Raw genomic sequence first — 16732 nt, 5'->3', positions numbered from 1 at the left:
GTGTCGTGTGGTGGGAAGCCAGGAAAAAGGGAAAACTAATAAGATCTGCTATTGGGAATTGGGCACTTGTATGTACTACTGGCCCCTGCATTATTTCAACAATCCACCTAACTCTGATTTTTCTCAATCTCGGATTCAAAAGGATGGATGGTCCCAACTCTCAACCTTTGGAAGGCAGTTGGTGCAGTGTCCAGTACAGCAAAGTTAGGACCACAGGAAGCCTGAACTGCATCTGACCATTGGCCCCTCTAGCACAATACTGTCCACACTGGCTGGCAGTGGCTCTCTAGAATTTCAGCTGGGGGTCTTTCCAAGATACCAGAGACTCAACTTGGTACCTTCTGCATGCAGATCAGGGCTGTATCATGATCACAGCCCCTCCCATAAGCAAGTATAGGTTTCCCTTCCCTCCATTACGCTGGAGTCTTTAAATCTTCCACCTGATATGTGGGCCCATGACTTCAGTGATGAACCTTGTCTCCTGTGAGGAGAGGAGAACCTCTCCACTCCTGTGCTGATCCTTGCACCAAAGAACTTCCACTGAAGAACTAATATGATTGCACTCCCTGTGGAACACATTAGGCTAACCTCACAGGACTAGAAAAGGATTTGTTAAAGTAAATTACCAGGTACAGAAGTGAGTTTCCCAATAATGGGAAAGCTTCTATTATGAACTTTACAATTAATTTCAGACTTTTTAAAGAGTCAAAGCATTAAAAAAGATAGTATGTATACATTTAAATACCACAAATCCAATATGGAAGCACGGTACATTTGTTGCTGACATAAACAAAATATCCAGTGCAAGAGGTTAATAGGAAAGCAAAACCTTTAGCTGCTGTCATCCATGGCAAAGTTGCAGTCTGCAGTGTGGGCAGTCTACCCAGAAGGGAGTGTGACATATACATAAGTGGATCTTGAATTATGCATTGAACGCTCCACAGAACCTAAAACAACGCAGGCCAGTTTTAAAGCAAGTGAGTTACTCAATGATACATTACAACCCCTTGCTAACAGGTGCTGCCCTTCAATCCTAGTTCCACTATCAGGGTTTACCAGTCTTTAAGTGCCATATGTTATCTTGCACGTAGCACTGCCTTTGTCTGTACAATATTGTGTGATGATCCACATGCGTTCCTACGTTTAACAAATCCGCTACCAGTTCTTCTAGCAATGAACCATGGCTGGGATCTTCTCATCTGACTTGTGTTCTTAAGGGAGGATTGTTGGTTCTATCTGTAAAAAACAAGGAATAGAGACAGCTAGTTGCAAAATTCAACTGTGCAAATGCATTGCCCAGCAATCAATAAAAAGTTAAAGTTGTGTTTAAGATAGTCAGGGAGAGATCTACCCACTAGTGGACAGTACAATTCAGATACCACTTAAATCAACATGGGTTTATTTTGAAGCTGTTGTGGTGCCTTTGAATCTCATCAAGTATGTGTCCTAGTCCTGTAGCTGATATGGATATGAATCCAGAGGAATGGAAATAGCAGATAGGTACAATCTTGTCCTTGGCAGGTAGGACAAGTTTGTCCTGATACATCAGGCGTGGCCAACCTTTCAACTTTAGGGCTCCTAGACCTTTAACAATAATGTAGAAGAGGGAATTTCAGCAGGTACAGTTTGCCTTCTCAAAGATGACAAGCTGCAGCTGCTAAAATTCCCTCCTCTACATTATTGTTAGAGGTCCAGGAGCACCAAAGTTGAAAAGCTGGTCACCCCTGTGCTACATCATTATAGAAAGAGTACAGGCCAGTTCAGATAATCCAGAAAAGCATGGTTTGTTAGATCATGAATGTAATAGGAATGTGCTCCGATCCCATACGCTCCTCTTGCAGGTCCAAGGAAAGAATCCTAGTTAATCAAACCTCATGTCATCCAAATCTGGCAGCTATGGCTTCACAAACCACGATATGAAAATAATATAGTGAACCCTCTGCATCCATGGATTTAACTATCCATGGATTCAGACAGTCCACACAGGTGCCTTGAGGCTCTCTGGAGCCTCTGGAGGCCTTTCCTGGGTTGTGTCAGGCTGGTGATTGTGGGAAAATTTAGTGCTTTATCTGTTTATATATACTCTTTTGTATAAATCATATATTTAGTGATAGAATTTTAAGGAGCCAGAAATGAATATAACTCTGCAGATAGGACAAATGAGGCCTAGTGTCATGGCAGCAGCCAGAGGGTTGCAATTTCAGCTTCAAGCCTGCCTATGCAGCAGATAAAGTAAAAAACGTGTTTATGACCAAGGCTTCAGCAGGCTGTAGGCCAGGGACTTTTTGCTCTAACAATGTATACAGGAAAACAGATATGGGAAACATGTCAGGATGTACAGGGCGAAGTGACCTCCTGATTTGAGAATTGCAGAAAGTCCAGGTATGAGAGCCAAAGCTTGCATAAGAGGGTCTCATTGGAGAAGGGATGTACTTGTTTACGCAATATTATAAGATCTGTATGCAAGGGGAGGTCGGAAGGGTTGGTCCTATGTCCTGAGATGGGTCTGTTTCTGTCCTGTATGTTAAATCTGCTGGATTTAAATAAAGATGCACTAAAGAACAGTACAAGTATCTTTGTCATTCTAATTGGCTGCTCAGCTAAAAGAACCAGGAAAAGGTAAATTTCTCTCTAACAAATGGCGACTCCACTGTTTACATGGCTCAGTGTACAGAAGATATTGCACGAAGGTTTAGGAAACATCCGGATAGAATGCAAGGGGAAAATCTGGCTGAGATTGTGAGCATTTCCACCAGAGTGTTTAATGCAAGGGGGGGACCTAAAGGAAAAGCAGAAACAAAATGACATGCAGGAACAAGTTTCTCTCCTGGCAGTAATGTTTGCTGCTGGTAGAGAAGAGGGAAAAGGGAGGTCCAAAACAAACAGGGAACTGGAAGGGGACGAGATAGAGGAAGGCAAATGAAACAGGGAGGCATTAAAATGAATGCCCCAGGGGGCAATCAATTACTCTGCCATAGATGTAAAATGCCAGGGCACTTCCGCCGTGAATGTCCTTTGATGTTTTGGGATGGTCCCAGACAGCCCAGTCCAGGAGCTGTTGTTGGACAGTTCATGGAAGCTACTGACTGAAGTCACGCGCCGACCCTTTGGAGTCCGGAAGTGTTTGAGGCTGGATTTTTGCAATTTAAATGTGATCCAAGACTCCCCACTGTTCCATTAAAAGTGGGGCAGCAAGTTTTTAATTTGTTACTTGATAAAGGGGCTTCTCACACAGCCTTGCCGGGGGGGGCAGCTCCGAGAGAAGGTGGAGGTGCTGGGTGTTACAGGAAATCCAGAGAGACATTTCATGAGCAGTGAGTGCTCAGCCTCTCTGGGTCCCCTGAGGTTTGAGCATTCTTTTTTACTGATGGATAAGAAAGAGTTTTCTGCAAAATCTTCTGGGGTGAGATTTATTAAATAAATTACGTGCGCAAATATTCTGTCAACCTGATGGTACTGATAGATTTCCTTTACATCAAATTCAGCTCTTAGCAAGGTTAGAGGCTAAAGAGGTTTCAGAACTTCCATTAAGAGTGCAAAATGAAGTAAATCCTATAGCATGGGGAGGTAAATATACATTGGGTTTAGTAAAATCAGCACCCCCACTCTCTCCTGTTGTGAAAGAGGAAAGGCGTCCACCAACACAGAGGCAATACCCATTGAAACCTCTCAGGCCTTTGGCATCCCAGGCCCTGAATTGTTGTAAGCCAGGATGTGGCAGGAGGGGCCTTGATGTCCAGGCCTGGTAAGAAATGTAAAAAAGGGAACAGCAGCACTGTATATGGGTATGATTAGCAATCAGCTGCACCTGTTGCAGGTGGGAGTCCTGTGACTTGGGAGAGATGAGTGCAGAGTCACGTAGGCTATGGTGGAGTAGTGCAATGCACCACTGGACAGCCAATCAGAAAGGGTCACAAGACAGTCTTGTGATGATGAGGTCGCCCTGTTCTGATTGGCTGGCCCCAGTATATATGGGAGCAAGAACAGATACCAAATGCGGGTTGCTGTGGTGGAGTTTCTGCATGTTGTGCTGCTAGTTTGTTCTGTGACTTGGGCTGCTTATCTTGACTGTGCCTCTCTGTATCCCTGATCCTGGACCATTTGACTGACTACTCTTCTGCCTGCTCCTTTACCAATACATGCTTCTGCAACAAACAAGCCTGTGTCTGCTTCTTTGGCTTTGTTTGGGATCGCCTGCTTCTTCTGCTATCGGGAAAGCTAGGGCTATCCTCCCCTGCTGTTGCTAGACTTTAAGGCTAGTGGGATAACTGAAGAGACTTATAAGTATTTGAAGGACTTGCAGCAACATCTAGTGACTTTGCAAAAATATGCAGCTCAAACTCAATCATTCCCTTTGTGGGAAGCTGTTCATTCTATCTTCCCAGGTGATTTCATCTGGGTAAAGACATACAAGAAGGCATTGTTGCGTCCCAAGTGGCAAAGTCCCTTTGAGACTGTTGGTGAGCCCCACTGCAGTTCCGGTGAAAGAACTTCCTACCTGGATTCATCACACCAGAGTCAAGAGGAGAACCGCAACGGGAGCCTGCGCTGAAGAACAAGCTACCCAGAAATAGACGGACCATCATGGGAGCAATGCAGCCTCACTGACCAGTAAGGTGGGCCAGAAAAAGACGACCCATCAAGGGAGCAATGCAGCGTAACCGACGGGCAAGGCAGGCCAGAAGTAGACGAGAAGTATTGAACTTTAAATGACTTGTTATCCTTTTGGGAAGCCTGAGACATCTTCTTCAGATAACCTTTTCTGGTGCCCTTTCCCAGAAGGATGGCCACGAAACGTGGCTTGGTTTATTGCAAAATGTCTGTGTATATTGTGGGTGTGGCTTTGCTTATGGCTCCTGGATTAGGACAAAGTGATGAACATAATGCTTTTATTCGTTTTGCTCACCAGATGAAAACGCATATGCCAGCTTTGCAGAATACATCATGCTGGGTTTGTTCTCTTATATCAGACTCCAGTGAAAATGGTTTTCCAATGGTACCAACTCCTTTAACTCCACAAAACATGACACGGGCACCCTCTTTAAAGCATCCCACTAGGAACACATTCATAACATGGAAGGATGTTGGAATCATATCTGATAAATATCTAATAGTAGTGCCAAAACTGGGAGAGTGGTGTTTCTTAAATCAAGGGGAACATCCTGTAGGCACTAGTGCAGGCGTGCTCAAAACGTCGATCGCGATTGACTGGTAGCTCGCCAAGCAAAATCCGGACGATCGCGCGCCATCGCATCTGGGACACTCAGCAGCGCCAGGCCAATCGAGAAGCTCCGGGGCTCTTTCCCGCCCCTTTCAACATGGCGGGCCAATGAACTTCAATGAAGGGCAGGAAAGAGCCCCGGAGCGCCCCCCAGCCCGGCTCCCTCCCGCCCCACTGACGCGGCCGCGGATGCGGGATCGGTGGGTGAGGCAGGAGGAGGAGATCTAGCTGGCTGGCTGGTAGGCGGGCGAGCTGAGCGGCAGCGGCAGCCGGGTGGGGGGGACGAGGGGCTGCCTGCCCGCCTGGGCGATGGAGCCCCGGCCCTCCCCGCAGACCCCCCCCGGAGATGGCCTTCGGCTGAGGAGCCTCCATCCCGCTCGCCCCCCCAGGATGCGGGCAGCGCTCTGCGAGGGAGGCGGAGGAGGAGACTCCCACGCGGCGGCACCCTGTGAGCCCGTCAGGGGGGCCCTCCGAGGAGGCAGCGCTGCTGCTGAGGCCTGTAAGCCGGGCAGGGGGCATCGGGCCCCCTCTGCCTCCGTCCCCCTCCCGCCCAGCATCCTCTGGCGGCCTCGCTCCCTTCCCAGCCCCTAGCTGCAGCTCGCTCTCCTCAGGTGCCGGGCGCTGCGAGGCTGCGGGAGAGCGAGCGCCGCCAGGTAAGGGGAGCCTGGGAGGAGGCGTGGCGCGGGGCAGGGAGGGCGGTCCTGGCGCGCTGGGGTGGCTGCGGCTGCAGTCCTGGCCGCTACTCCTTACCTGGGAGTAGCCCCGTTGACTCAGATGGGGCTTGCTTCTGAGTAGATCTGCCTCTGAGGCTGCGGTCCTCTCCTCACTTACCCGGGAGTAAGCCCCATTGACTAGCATGGGACTTACTTCTGAGGAGACACCATAGGGTTGGGCTCTGAGGTTGCAATTCTGTCCACATTTACACAGGAGTAAGCCCTACTGACTCTAATGGGACTTACTTCTGAGTAGACATGCATAAGGTTTACCCCAACACGTCTAATTCTGTTATGGCAAATGCTATTATTGTAAAAAAAAAACTCTGGTAGATCTCCAGGCTGAGTTTCCAAGTAGCTCTCGAGCCAAAAAAGTCTGAGCACCCCTGCACTAGTGTCTGTAAAGGATATTTTACAGGATATTAAAGGATATTTTACAACATGATGGCCTCCACAGGCCCCAGAATGGCCTGAAGAAGCCTTCAGAAGCTACTTCCAGTTTGCTTTCAAAAACCAGAAGTAGCTTCTGGAGACTTTTGCAGGCCACTGTGAGGCCTGCAGAGACTAATAGTGTAGGTGTGACCCAGGAAAGGCCTTCAGAGGCTCCAGGTAAGTAATTGTGCGTGCTTTGGGAGTGCATTCCAACATCCATGAAATTCCTTATCTGTGGGTGGGTGGGTTCTGGAACTGTATCTTCTGAAAAGAAAGGAGTCTTTTTCCCTATGCGTAGCAATTTCTGGTTACTCATAACAGTGACATAAACAATTTTGGCTACATTTTATAATAACATTTGAAGGACAATCTGATGATACACACAGGTATAATAGTGAAGTTTCTAAAAGCCTTCTGTGTTAACATTTTCTACCTATCTGCTATCCTCCACACTAGGGTAATAAAAAAGCAATTTAGAATTTTCATCAGGTCTCAAATAGCCCTTCAGATCCCATCCAATATTTCTAATAGAGAAAAGTAAGAATAATTTAGTTATTCTGAATGACTCTACCACACTGTACCAGAACTTTCCCACTTACCTTTAGCTTCCTGGCTTGGATAAATTTTCTGAGATGGCTTAAACTCATCAGGAGGGGGAAATTCCTCCACAGAATGGAAAGTAAATTTGGATTCAAATTCATCTGTAGAGTTAAATTTAAAAAACAAAACAAACGCAACTCTTGAGTTACAACAGGCACCTTTGTAGGAATTGTAGCAAATTATGCAGGAAAGGCCCAGGTGCTCACTGAATCCAAATCTCAGCCCCATAAACTTAAACCTTTAATACAGGGGTTTCCAAACTTTTCAGTACAATGGCTACATTGTATATTTTACACATAAGCATGGGTTGAAAAAAACTGTCTTCTATAGGGTGGAGGTGAGCAACACATGGCGCGCTATCTATGCCCAATCCATTGCCGCAATTCAGTTTGTTATTATTTGTTCACGCAAGTGCAGAGATGATTTCCTCACTGCAATTGTGTTATGGCATTGTAAGTTAACATGCGGAAAACCAATTCATTTTATCAGCAGGGGTGAACACTGACTAATTTTTGTTTGAGGGTCTTACAGCATTTGGCCCAGGGGACTGAAAATGAGGGTTAGCCAGGCTGACACCACTCTGGCCATATGGAAAGGACAGAACTGCACCTGTTAACTGTCCAACCGCATGACTGGGGAAAAATATTCTAAGTTGCTGTAAAATCATGTGGTGGGCTGGATGTGGCTCCCAAGCTATAGTCTGGAGACCCCTGCTTTAATGTACTACTAAGCTCCATTTCCACAACAGATCAACACGGTAAACTATTCCTCAGAATTGCTAGTTCTGGTTCATCCTGTATTATATCTTTTAAAACTGCCAATGCTTTATCCAGTGTTTTATCATCTGTCTTTCTGTCTGCCTTCTCAAAATTACGTTAGTAAAACCCTAACAAAGAAACTCAATATTCTGCACTAAAAGCCATGGGCTTAAGCACACTTGCATTTTCTGCCCCTTCGAAAAGATTGATGATTCTAGGTAAATCGGAACACCATATTTTTTAAAAGCCTGCAGAGATTATTAAACATGGCACCTTTTTCATGCATGTAATGTGCCTGCCATTTATGCATCTTTTGCTCAGAGTAAAGAGTTATCAATTGAGTGGTATTACCAATTCCATGCATGGCAGCTCCATTCTTAAGCACAGGGCAGAGGGCATGGGCTACGTGGGCATATTGGCATTTGCTTGTGAGCTCAGTTGTTGGAGACCTGGCAGGAGGTGGAGGTGGTGGATTCAATCTTGCTGAGAGAGAGAGAGAGAGAGAGAGAATAAACGTTAGAGAATGCATCTTTCTAGAGACAGGCAGGTTATATGTTTAAAAAAAACAACTCAATTATTTGAATATAGTGTTTTGTTCCAAGCTACAAGCCCATCTTCATTTCATGATAGCCCCATGATACAAACCAGTTAGGACTGTAGCATGATCTGCAAAGCTTTGTTCAGCAGCTCAGAGGGGCTAAATAGGCATACATCCAAATGATCTGTCTTACTTGGGTGTGTTTTAAATACTGCAGTCGTACTGAGGAAGATTCACCTTTCAAACCAAAACAGAGTCCAAAAGGAAGTGTTTCTATAAATGCATGGCCAAAGGAAAAAATTCTTACCAGCACCTCGGCCTTGTCTCTTCTTCTGTGTTACAGCGGTTTGCTGCATGCTAGTAGGGGCAGGAGGGAGGGGCAGGGACTGAATGCTAGGCTTCTGAACCTGGGACTGAACCAATGGTGCCTTGGGAGGTAGAGGTGGTGGAGTGTCGCCACTACTGTTGCTCAAGGCATTGTTATCAGTTGGCGAAGGTGACGGTGGCAAAGATGTTCTGTGTGAGGAAAAGGTGGACAAAGAAAGCATTGAAGGAGAAGGAGGAGGAGGTGGTGGTGGCGGCGGTGGCGGCATGGAAGGGTGATTCATTCTCACTTCATTCTGGGAGGAAGATGGGTTGGTGCACTCATTTATTTTGCCTAGAAGTCCACAAGGTGAACCTAGAGGCAAGGAAGGAGGAAACCCGTGCGAAGGGGATGCTTGAGTTTTAGGAAATTTGTCACTTGGGGAAGGAAGGACAGCAGGAGGAAGAGGTGGTGGTGGAGGAGGAATGTTTGGGGAGCTTAACTTTTCAGGACTTACAACAGGAGGAGGGGGAAGCTGTGGAGGAGGGGGAAAAGTGAGCGAAGGCTTGCTGGGAGAAGGAGGAAGTGGAGGTGGGGGAGCAGGTATGCTGGGACGAACTGGCACCGCTTGCTGGACCTCAGAGGCCTCCGACTGGTCCACTGGTTTTGGGTAATCAGGTGCCATCTGAGAGTTGCCATTGTCTTTGCCATTACTATTCACTGAGGTGGGTGACTTCGCAGGAGGTGATGTTCTTACTCCTTGCAGCTGTCCAGTCCTACTACCTGAGAAAACCAACCGAAAGATTCAGAAGGTAGCAAATGAACCACTCAAGCATAGAAAGTAAACTGGCACAAATACATAGATTAATAACAAAAAAAAAAAAGAGAGATGGCGCTTCCTGCCCATAAATTCCTATTGTGTGCCTCCTTCAATCCCTGAAGATTGGTTCTCCAGGGTTTCTCAGATGGAAAATTTGCCTCTGGTATGCCTGAAGATGCCTGGAACTCTGTACCTGGAACTCTTTGCATGTAAAGCACATGCTCTACCATGGAGCTAAGGACCTTCCCCAAAGGGAAGAGTTTCTGTTTTGTTGGAAGGATTAGTGTTTCTGAGAAAAGGCTGTTGTTTATCCAGGCCCCAGTTTCAAGATGATACATCTTTGACAGAACAATATATTTTTTACCTGTCAGGTCTCTTTGACCTACTGGTCGCAGAACAGGAAAACCATCTGCAAAAAGATTCCCTAATCCTTGGGGGACATCACTTCTGCCCATTCCTAAGCTTCCTCCATCTCTGCTGGCCCTTTTTCTGGAGTCTGTGACCAAAAAGAAGAAAAATGAGATCAAAAAATATGTCATTGTGTTGAGAGGTGCATTTGTGTGTCCCTTACCTTTGCTTGTGACATACAATGAACTGAAAACACAGTGCCCTCTAGTGCTTGAAAACAGGAAATTTTCATCAAAGCTCAGTGAAAAAAGGAAACAAGCTTTTGCTGTTAGTTTTAGCAGTGCTATAACATGATTTGTAATCTCAACAGAATTTGATTTAGCAAATGTAGCTTCCATCAGTTTTGTAGTCATCACCATCTCCTGCATGAAGCACATTTTCTTAGCCACAAAATACTGCAGTTTAAGAGCTGGAATGATGTAATATCAACCCTCCCTCCTCCCCCACGAAAGTTGTATCATAAAGGAAGGCATCTGAATCCTGTACAACAAAATGAATGGTGCATGCACTGCCCCATAAAAACAGTTCCACTGGAATGTTCCTACATTGAAGGAAATGCCATTGGTTGCTTTAAATGATAAAGTATCATAAAAACCCAAGGTGAACCAGGTTAAAAAAGATTAAATCTCTTAGTCTTGCGCCTTAGGAACTTCTCAGGGATGCAAAACCTCACTAGACTTTCACTTGCCACCATCTTACCTATTCCAGCTTGCAGGGGATGCAGATTTTCATTACCCCCTCCCCCCCCCCCCAAAAAAAATCATATCTGTCAATATTGGGTAGTAGCATGCATAGCATTTAGGAACAGGTAGGCATAGGAATGGAAGCCAAAAGTACAAATATGTAAGATTAAAACATGATTTATTTTAATAGGAAATCAGATGTATAAGCAAAGAAAGCAATTTTTTAAAAGTATGATTAAAACCCCATAACAAGAAAAAAAAATAAAATGTTGCTTAGGCAAATGCTTTTTCTACACTGCCCGCTAAAGATGGAATAACATGCAGGACTTTAGCAAAAAGTTTTGGTTAAAGCCACAGAAAGGCAACCACATATTAATTACCTAGGCAGGACACAGCTCCAGGCAAACCATGCACCAAAGCATTCAAAACTGATCTAGGAGGGAGATCTCTCAAATCCTATAGTGTTCAGATCAGGAGCTCCCAGCTCCCATTGGACCCTTGTAGGCTTTGAAAGGGAGAAGAGGGAAGAGGCAGAGGTCTGTTTCAAGCTTCATAAGTTTTGAAAAAGGTGTGGGGTGAGGAGAGGAGGCTTCTGGCAGTTCCTTCTTCACACCCACAACACTTCCAAAATGTACAAAGACTGTTTGGGCCTTGATGGACTCTCAACATTACCCCAAAGGCCTTGGGGCTCTCAGCCATTGCCGTTATGGTCAACCTCTGGCATCATCTATGCGCCTGGTGACAAGGACCAATGAACAGCTGACAAGTTCTCAGAGGTGTTAAAGAAGGGGCTTGAAAAAAGCTCATCAGAAAAGGGTAAACCATGAATGATGTCTATAGAACACCTGCCCAGCAAAACAATGTGCTTTTCAAATTTAAACCCACCCTAACGGGGCAAAGAGACATTTTTTTAAAATGGTGAATTTTTAGTAAGGAAAGAGCAACATTTGCCCCAGGGCAATGTCTCTTCTAGCAGCTATTTGCTGGTGTTCGTTCTGCTTCTTTTTAGATTGTGAGCCCTTTCAGGATGGGACCATTTATTTATGCTCTGTAAACTGCTTTGTGAACTTTTTAGTTGAAAAGCAGTATATAAATATTTGTTATAATAATAAATAAATGGCGGTGGAGGGGAAGGATTCCAATAAAGGAACGCCAAGTCCAAATCTATAGCACATTTCCTCACCTGACAATTAGGGGCTATGCTGGGCCCTTCACTATGTAGTAGGCTTCACATGTGCACAAATGCCAGCACTCAAACTGCCTACAGTAAGGGGCTTAAGGTCTCAGGAAAATATCAGATAGATCAGATTAAATTCATCAAGCCTCTGGTGAATAAAGGTTGCACTGGTCACACAAGCAGAAGTGGTTAACGTAGAAAAGAAATTACTATGTGCAAATGATTATTTCTTATGTACATGGTGCTTTCCAAAGGTCTCTAAATAAAATAAAAAGGACAGACTCTTGCACCCCACACAGAGCTACATTCTAAACACAGCTGTGTGGTCAGAGAATGTTCAAAAGCTGTAGACTTACTTTCAAACTGAGGAGCACTCCGATCATTGATCTGTGTGACTTTTCTCAGTCGAGTCCCTCTCTGGATCTCATGTAACAAAGCACTCCGACTTTTTGAGTCTTCCCTTTTTACCTTGGGTGGGTCTGCGTTTGCCTGTCAAAGACAATGGACACTGAAGCTCACAGATTCAATAAAGGAGTGCAAGGAGAAAGCAGAGTAAGGCAGAAAGCCATTTATGATTGTGTATGTTACCTTATACATGGTAGACAATGGAACCCAGAAAACTGTCTGAATGTGCATGTGAGGTAATTATGCCTCTGAAGTCTCTTGCGGGAGGAAGACTACCTGGCAATTTAAACATGGGAATGCTGCTCAGAGGTCCCTGGCAGGAGTTTCATCAGGAGTTGGCTGGGTCAACCCCCCCAAGTACTAACTGGCCAAGAGTCTCGCATTGCCACAACTTAGCCAAGCACCACAGCACATCTACAAATGGGAGTATTCCCTAACGGCCCCCGTGCATCATCAGAAGGCCTCAAGAGAACATTTCCTTTGGCAGATGGTAGGGAGGCTGCAACACCTCATGGTGGAACCGCAGCAGAGCTTTACCCTCCAGGCCCTCCTACAACCTGATGCCAACACTGGCCCCAGGGCACACAATACAGTCCACTTTGTGGAAACTAAGCTAGACAAGGTCTAACCAGTGTCCTGAACTCCAGCATCAAAGAAAGGCAGGATACAGAAAGTCTTCACTTAAAGTTGTCAATGTGTCCTTGGAAACTGCAACATTAATCAAAATGACTTATAATGATATCAATTTTACCTAACTGATATACATAAAGACTTGCATATTTCTTGTCATAAAAGCATCACCAAATGTCTCAATAAAGACCCCAAACACTTCTAATATTAAACACTGACATAAGTGTAAGCTTTCTGGACCAGAGAAACCCACACAGACATGGGGGGAATGTGCAAGCTCCACACAGACATGGCTCCAGCCAGAAATTGATAGTTTTCCTCATCAACTTTATAACGAAATGACTTCAGATGAAATGACTTTGAGGATTTGCTGTTTAGATGTAAATGTATAAAATAAAGGTATACATATTGCAAATAAGTAATTCAATAGCAGCAAGGATTCCAATACCAGTAGGAAATCTAGATGTAATAAAGTCCGTATTCCAAAAAGAAAATGCAAAGTCACTCCCACAGTTGCAGGTCTCAGGGAGGAACGAACTACCAAAGCCTTGTTATCCTTCATTCATTACTTCAGCTTCAGCTGCTCCCTCCCTCCTCTGTTTATCTTACCTATGGTTGCCTTATGAAAGTCATCTAGCAATCCATTTATTTTCCATTTCTGTTTCAAATGACAATTTCTCAGCACAATAACCTTAAGCTTGACAGTATAATTCAGTGGAAGTCAAGTCAGTTACTTCCATGGAATGCGCTTAGGAGAATCTATTCACATGGGTGGAATATAGGGCTACTTTTGACAAAAATGTATTTCATTCTATATTACTTTCATCTGCTTGTAGGTAGAAAAGAGAAGTTGTTAAGGAGAAAATAAACAACTCTTAAGTCATTAAATGGAAGGTTGCCTCCACCTACAACTGTCCTGAGTGATCCATTATGCAGAACACTATACTAGCACTTGAAATAACCCCTAGATCTACTTGGCAGCTGACTTAAACACACTTGCCCCTTTATTCCTCCCATGGCCAGTTTGTCATCACATCACATTGCATTTATATAAAAGTAGTTATATTTTAACATGGACTGACTTATACATCCATTCATAATCAGTGCAAAGGGAAACATAATAAAAAGACATTTTCTCAGTGACTAAGATAGACATCACTAGCCACTAGAGCATCTCCTGGGAGACTGTAGGTCAATACTGTCCTCTCCTTCACACTTTCTGCTCTGCTCCATTCTTCCTCTTCCTCTGAAAATCCAGGCAGCGTGGGGGAAGAAGCAGAAGTGGTGAAAATGGATGGTGGGGCCTAGTTTCTCTTGCCAATTCACCATCAGGCAATCAGCTCAGTCTGCCTGTAGACAAGATGGATGTGCTGGCGCAGCAGAACACCAAAACCTCAGACAGGCCTTCACTCAAGTGAGGCTTCATAAGACCTTTGCTCCAGAACGAGCTCTCTGTGAGAGAACAGAGTTCTATGCACAGAAGGTTAAGAAAGAAGCCATGAGTGCTCTTGAAGCATGGGCAAAGGCTCTCACACACACACTTCTGAACAACCCCAACCAGCCTCTGTTCTCAATTAATGGGAATAATAGTAGCCGACCTCTCACATGTGCCAACAGGAAAAATACAGATTGTAAATAATTTTTTAAAAATTAAATTCAAAAGCTTATGGAAAGGGCAAATGGCTTATGGAACGTACAGTACAGTGGTACCACAACAATTGCATTTGCTTGAGAAAAAGATTATTTGAAGCCCCTGACTAAAAAACTGATTGAGTCACTCTGTGGTATCTATTCCTAGTCTATACCATTTCAAAGGTGAGGGGCTAGGTGCTACAAGCTGTTGCTTAGGCCTCTAAAGTAGTGGTTCCCAAACTGTAAGTCAGGACCCGCCAGAGGGCCATGACACAATTTTTGGGAGGTCGCAAGGCTGGTAACTGCCAAGGAAAGTGTATTGAGCCCTACGGAAACCAAAATGGAGCAGTACATGTGCATTTACTCATGAGTAGCTGAATGTGCCATGATCGAACGAAGGGCAGGCTGAGGGGAATGCAAAGCCACCAAAATGTTCCCAATCCGATGAACACAGGCCCTAACAAACTCTCATGAAAGAAGTGCCCCCTCCAAGCTGAAAAGGAAAACATATTGAGCCCTGTGGAAAGCAAAACTGAGCCACAGGTGCACGTGACTCGGTTTGTACCAAAGGCCAGGCAAAGGGTAATGAAAGGCCACTAGAATGGTCCCAATCCACTGAATGTGGAGCTCAACAAATGCTCCAGAAGGCACCCCCCACCACAGAAAATTGATTAAAACAGAGGCTTGAGTAGCTGGTAAAGTATAACTTTTTTTAAAAGTCTTGTAAAGCTAGTTGGGTCCCAACAGAATGTCATTTTAAAAAGGGGGTCCTGGAGCTAAAAAGTTTGTGAATGACTGCTGTAAAGCATATATATGACTATTAGCCCTTAAAAAATAGACCATGCTTCTAAAAAATAGACAAATAGCAATTGCTATTTAGACAAAAGACTAAAAACTAGACAAACAGCAATTGCTTCTATGCTTTTCTAGCTGTCCCTGCTCCTCTAGATGGCACACTTGGGCAACACTGTCAGAGTGGGGGGGGGGGAGATTATGCAAACTCTCATTAATAGCTTTCTTGCCGATATTCTTATGGCTACGTGTGTTGCAAAAAAGGCACTGCTGAATATATTGTCTTATATGTTAACCTACATAACCTCAATCCACCAACGCTTGGAGAAACTTCACTCACACATTCCATCACCAAGTCTGTTTTTACCCGTCCTTCCAAAAGCTGACAGATCAGCAAAGCGGCAGCATATGCTAGGCAAAGTGGAATGAACAACCAATTACCTTTCTTCCCCCAGAAGAGTAAGCGATACTTACTGTGAAAAACTGAAGGAACATATCGGGAACAAAATTTGTCTTGCTATTAGTTTTTCCAATACTTCCGGCAAACTGTTTATCACTGCTAACTTCCAGCAGTGGTTTCGCTGAAGTGCTGCCGTTGGGTTAGCATGGGCAGGCAATTTAGTTTAAATTTAGATCCAACAGCTGTGGTTTTGTTTCTGGGTTCATGTGTCTACAGGTTGTGTCATCTGGACACGCTACACACAGCCTGCTTTTTTCCCCCCATGAGTAGAAAAATACTTGGGGGGGAAGAAGTGGGAGTAGAGAGGAAAAACTTTGAATATCTACATTGAATATAAAGAGCAGATAACTGGTTCTTGCTAACAAGAAGGTGCTAGCAGTGAGGCGGCTGAAGGAAAGCACTTTTTAAAAACATTTTTATTGAAATTTTTTGCAGGATATACAGGTGCCAGAGTTCACAGCCAGTTTTGAGATTGAAATGTAAGGCACAGTCATAGGAAATTAAAGCTACCAGGTAAATTAAACATCAGATAAATTCAAATTAAGATAAAAGTCTACATGCATACATTAAGTCAACTGTGTCTTTTCAAAAAGACTGATGGGCTATGGTTGGCTTAGGAAAAGACAAGTAATAGTCACAAACACTTCTGGGTCAGAAGCAGGGGTGATGGGCAGGGGGAGAGAAATTGGTAGATGTTCGCTGCCACCATCCCAGGCTGGAAAATCCAGCCAAGGGGGACATCTGGAAAAATCCTCTCCTATCCAGAGAGCACAAAACCTAGAGATTCTTATTTGTATAAGAAACACACACAAGTATCTTTGTTCTTGACCTTAAGAAACCTAAGTTTGATCACATCATGGTGTAATCTGATTGGATGAGCAGAAATCACCTGTCATTCCACCTCACCCCTTTACCTAGTAGGGTGAGCTTGGCTGCTCAATCAGGGGACATAGGCCAGTCTCAGCAAGAGGAGTGCCCCCTACTTTTGTCTCTGGGAAATTCTAGATGGAAGATGGGGAATACACATTTTGCATGTGCCTTATAAGGAATGGTATTTGAAACAAACAACCTCAGGTGAACTTCCCAGGGTAATGGTTCTTGCATCTATGATGCCAGGGAGGCTATTTGGGAGGTTACTGCATTCTAAAGTACTCTGGAA

The 16732-nt window shown here is 44.5% G+C and overlaps 1 protein-coding gene across 1 annotated transcript; it reads right to left on the bottom strand.

The window, feature by feature from the left end:
* Positions 1–549: 549 nt before the first annotated feature.
* On the bottom strand, positions 550–15713 carry WIPF3 (WAS/WASL interacting protein family member 3). The gene is made up of 7 exons (XM_066628180.1): positions 15588–15713; positions 12011–12143; positions 9751–9882; positions 8570–9349; positions 8076–8207; positions 6966–7067; positions 550–1236 (listed from the first exon to the last, which is right to left on the bottom strand). The coding sequence occupies exons 1-7, from the start codon at positions 15606–15608 to the stop codon at positions 1196–1198; spliced, it is 1341 nt and encodes a 446-aa protein (XP_066484277.1). The 5' UTR covers positions 15609–15713; the 3' UTR covers positions 550–1195.
* Positions 15714–16732: the final 1019 nt, after the last annotated feature.

The sequence above is a fragment of the Tiliqua scincoides genome, chromosome 5 (assembly GCF_035046505.1).
Source record: "Tiliqua scincoides isolate rTilSci1 chromosome 5, rTilSci1.hap2, whole genome shotgun sequence".
In the NCBI taxonomy this organism is placed as follows: domain Eukaryota; kingdom Metazoa; phylum Chordata; class Lepidosauria; order Squamata; family Scincidae; genus Tiliqua; species Tiliqua scincoides.
Note: the sequence above shows the minus strand (reverse complement) of the source record. Positions and strands in the feature narration are given on the sequence as shown.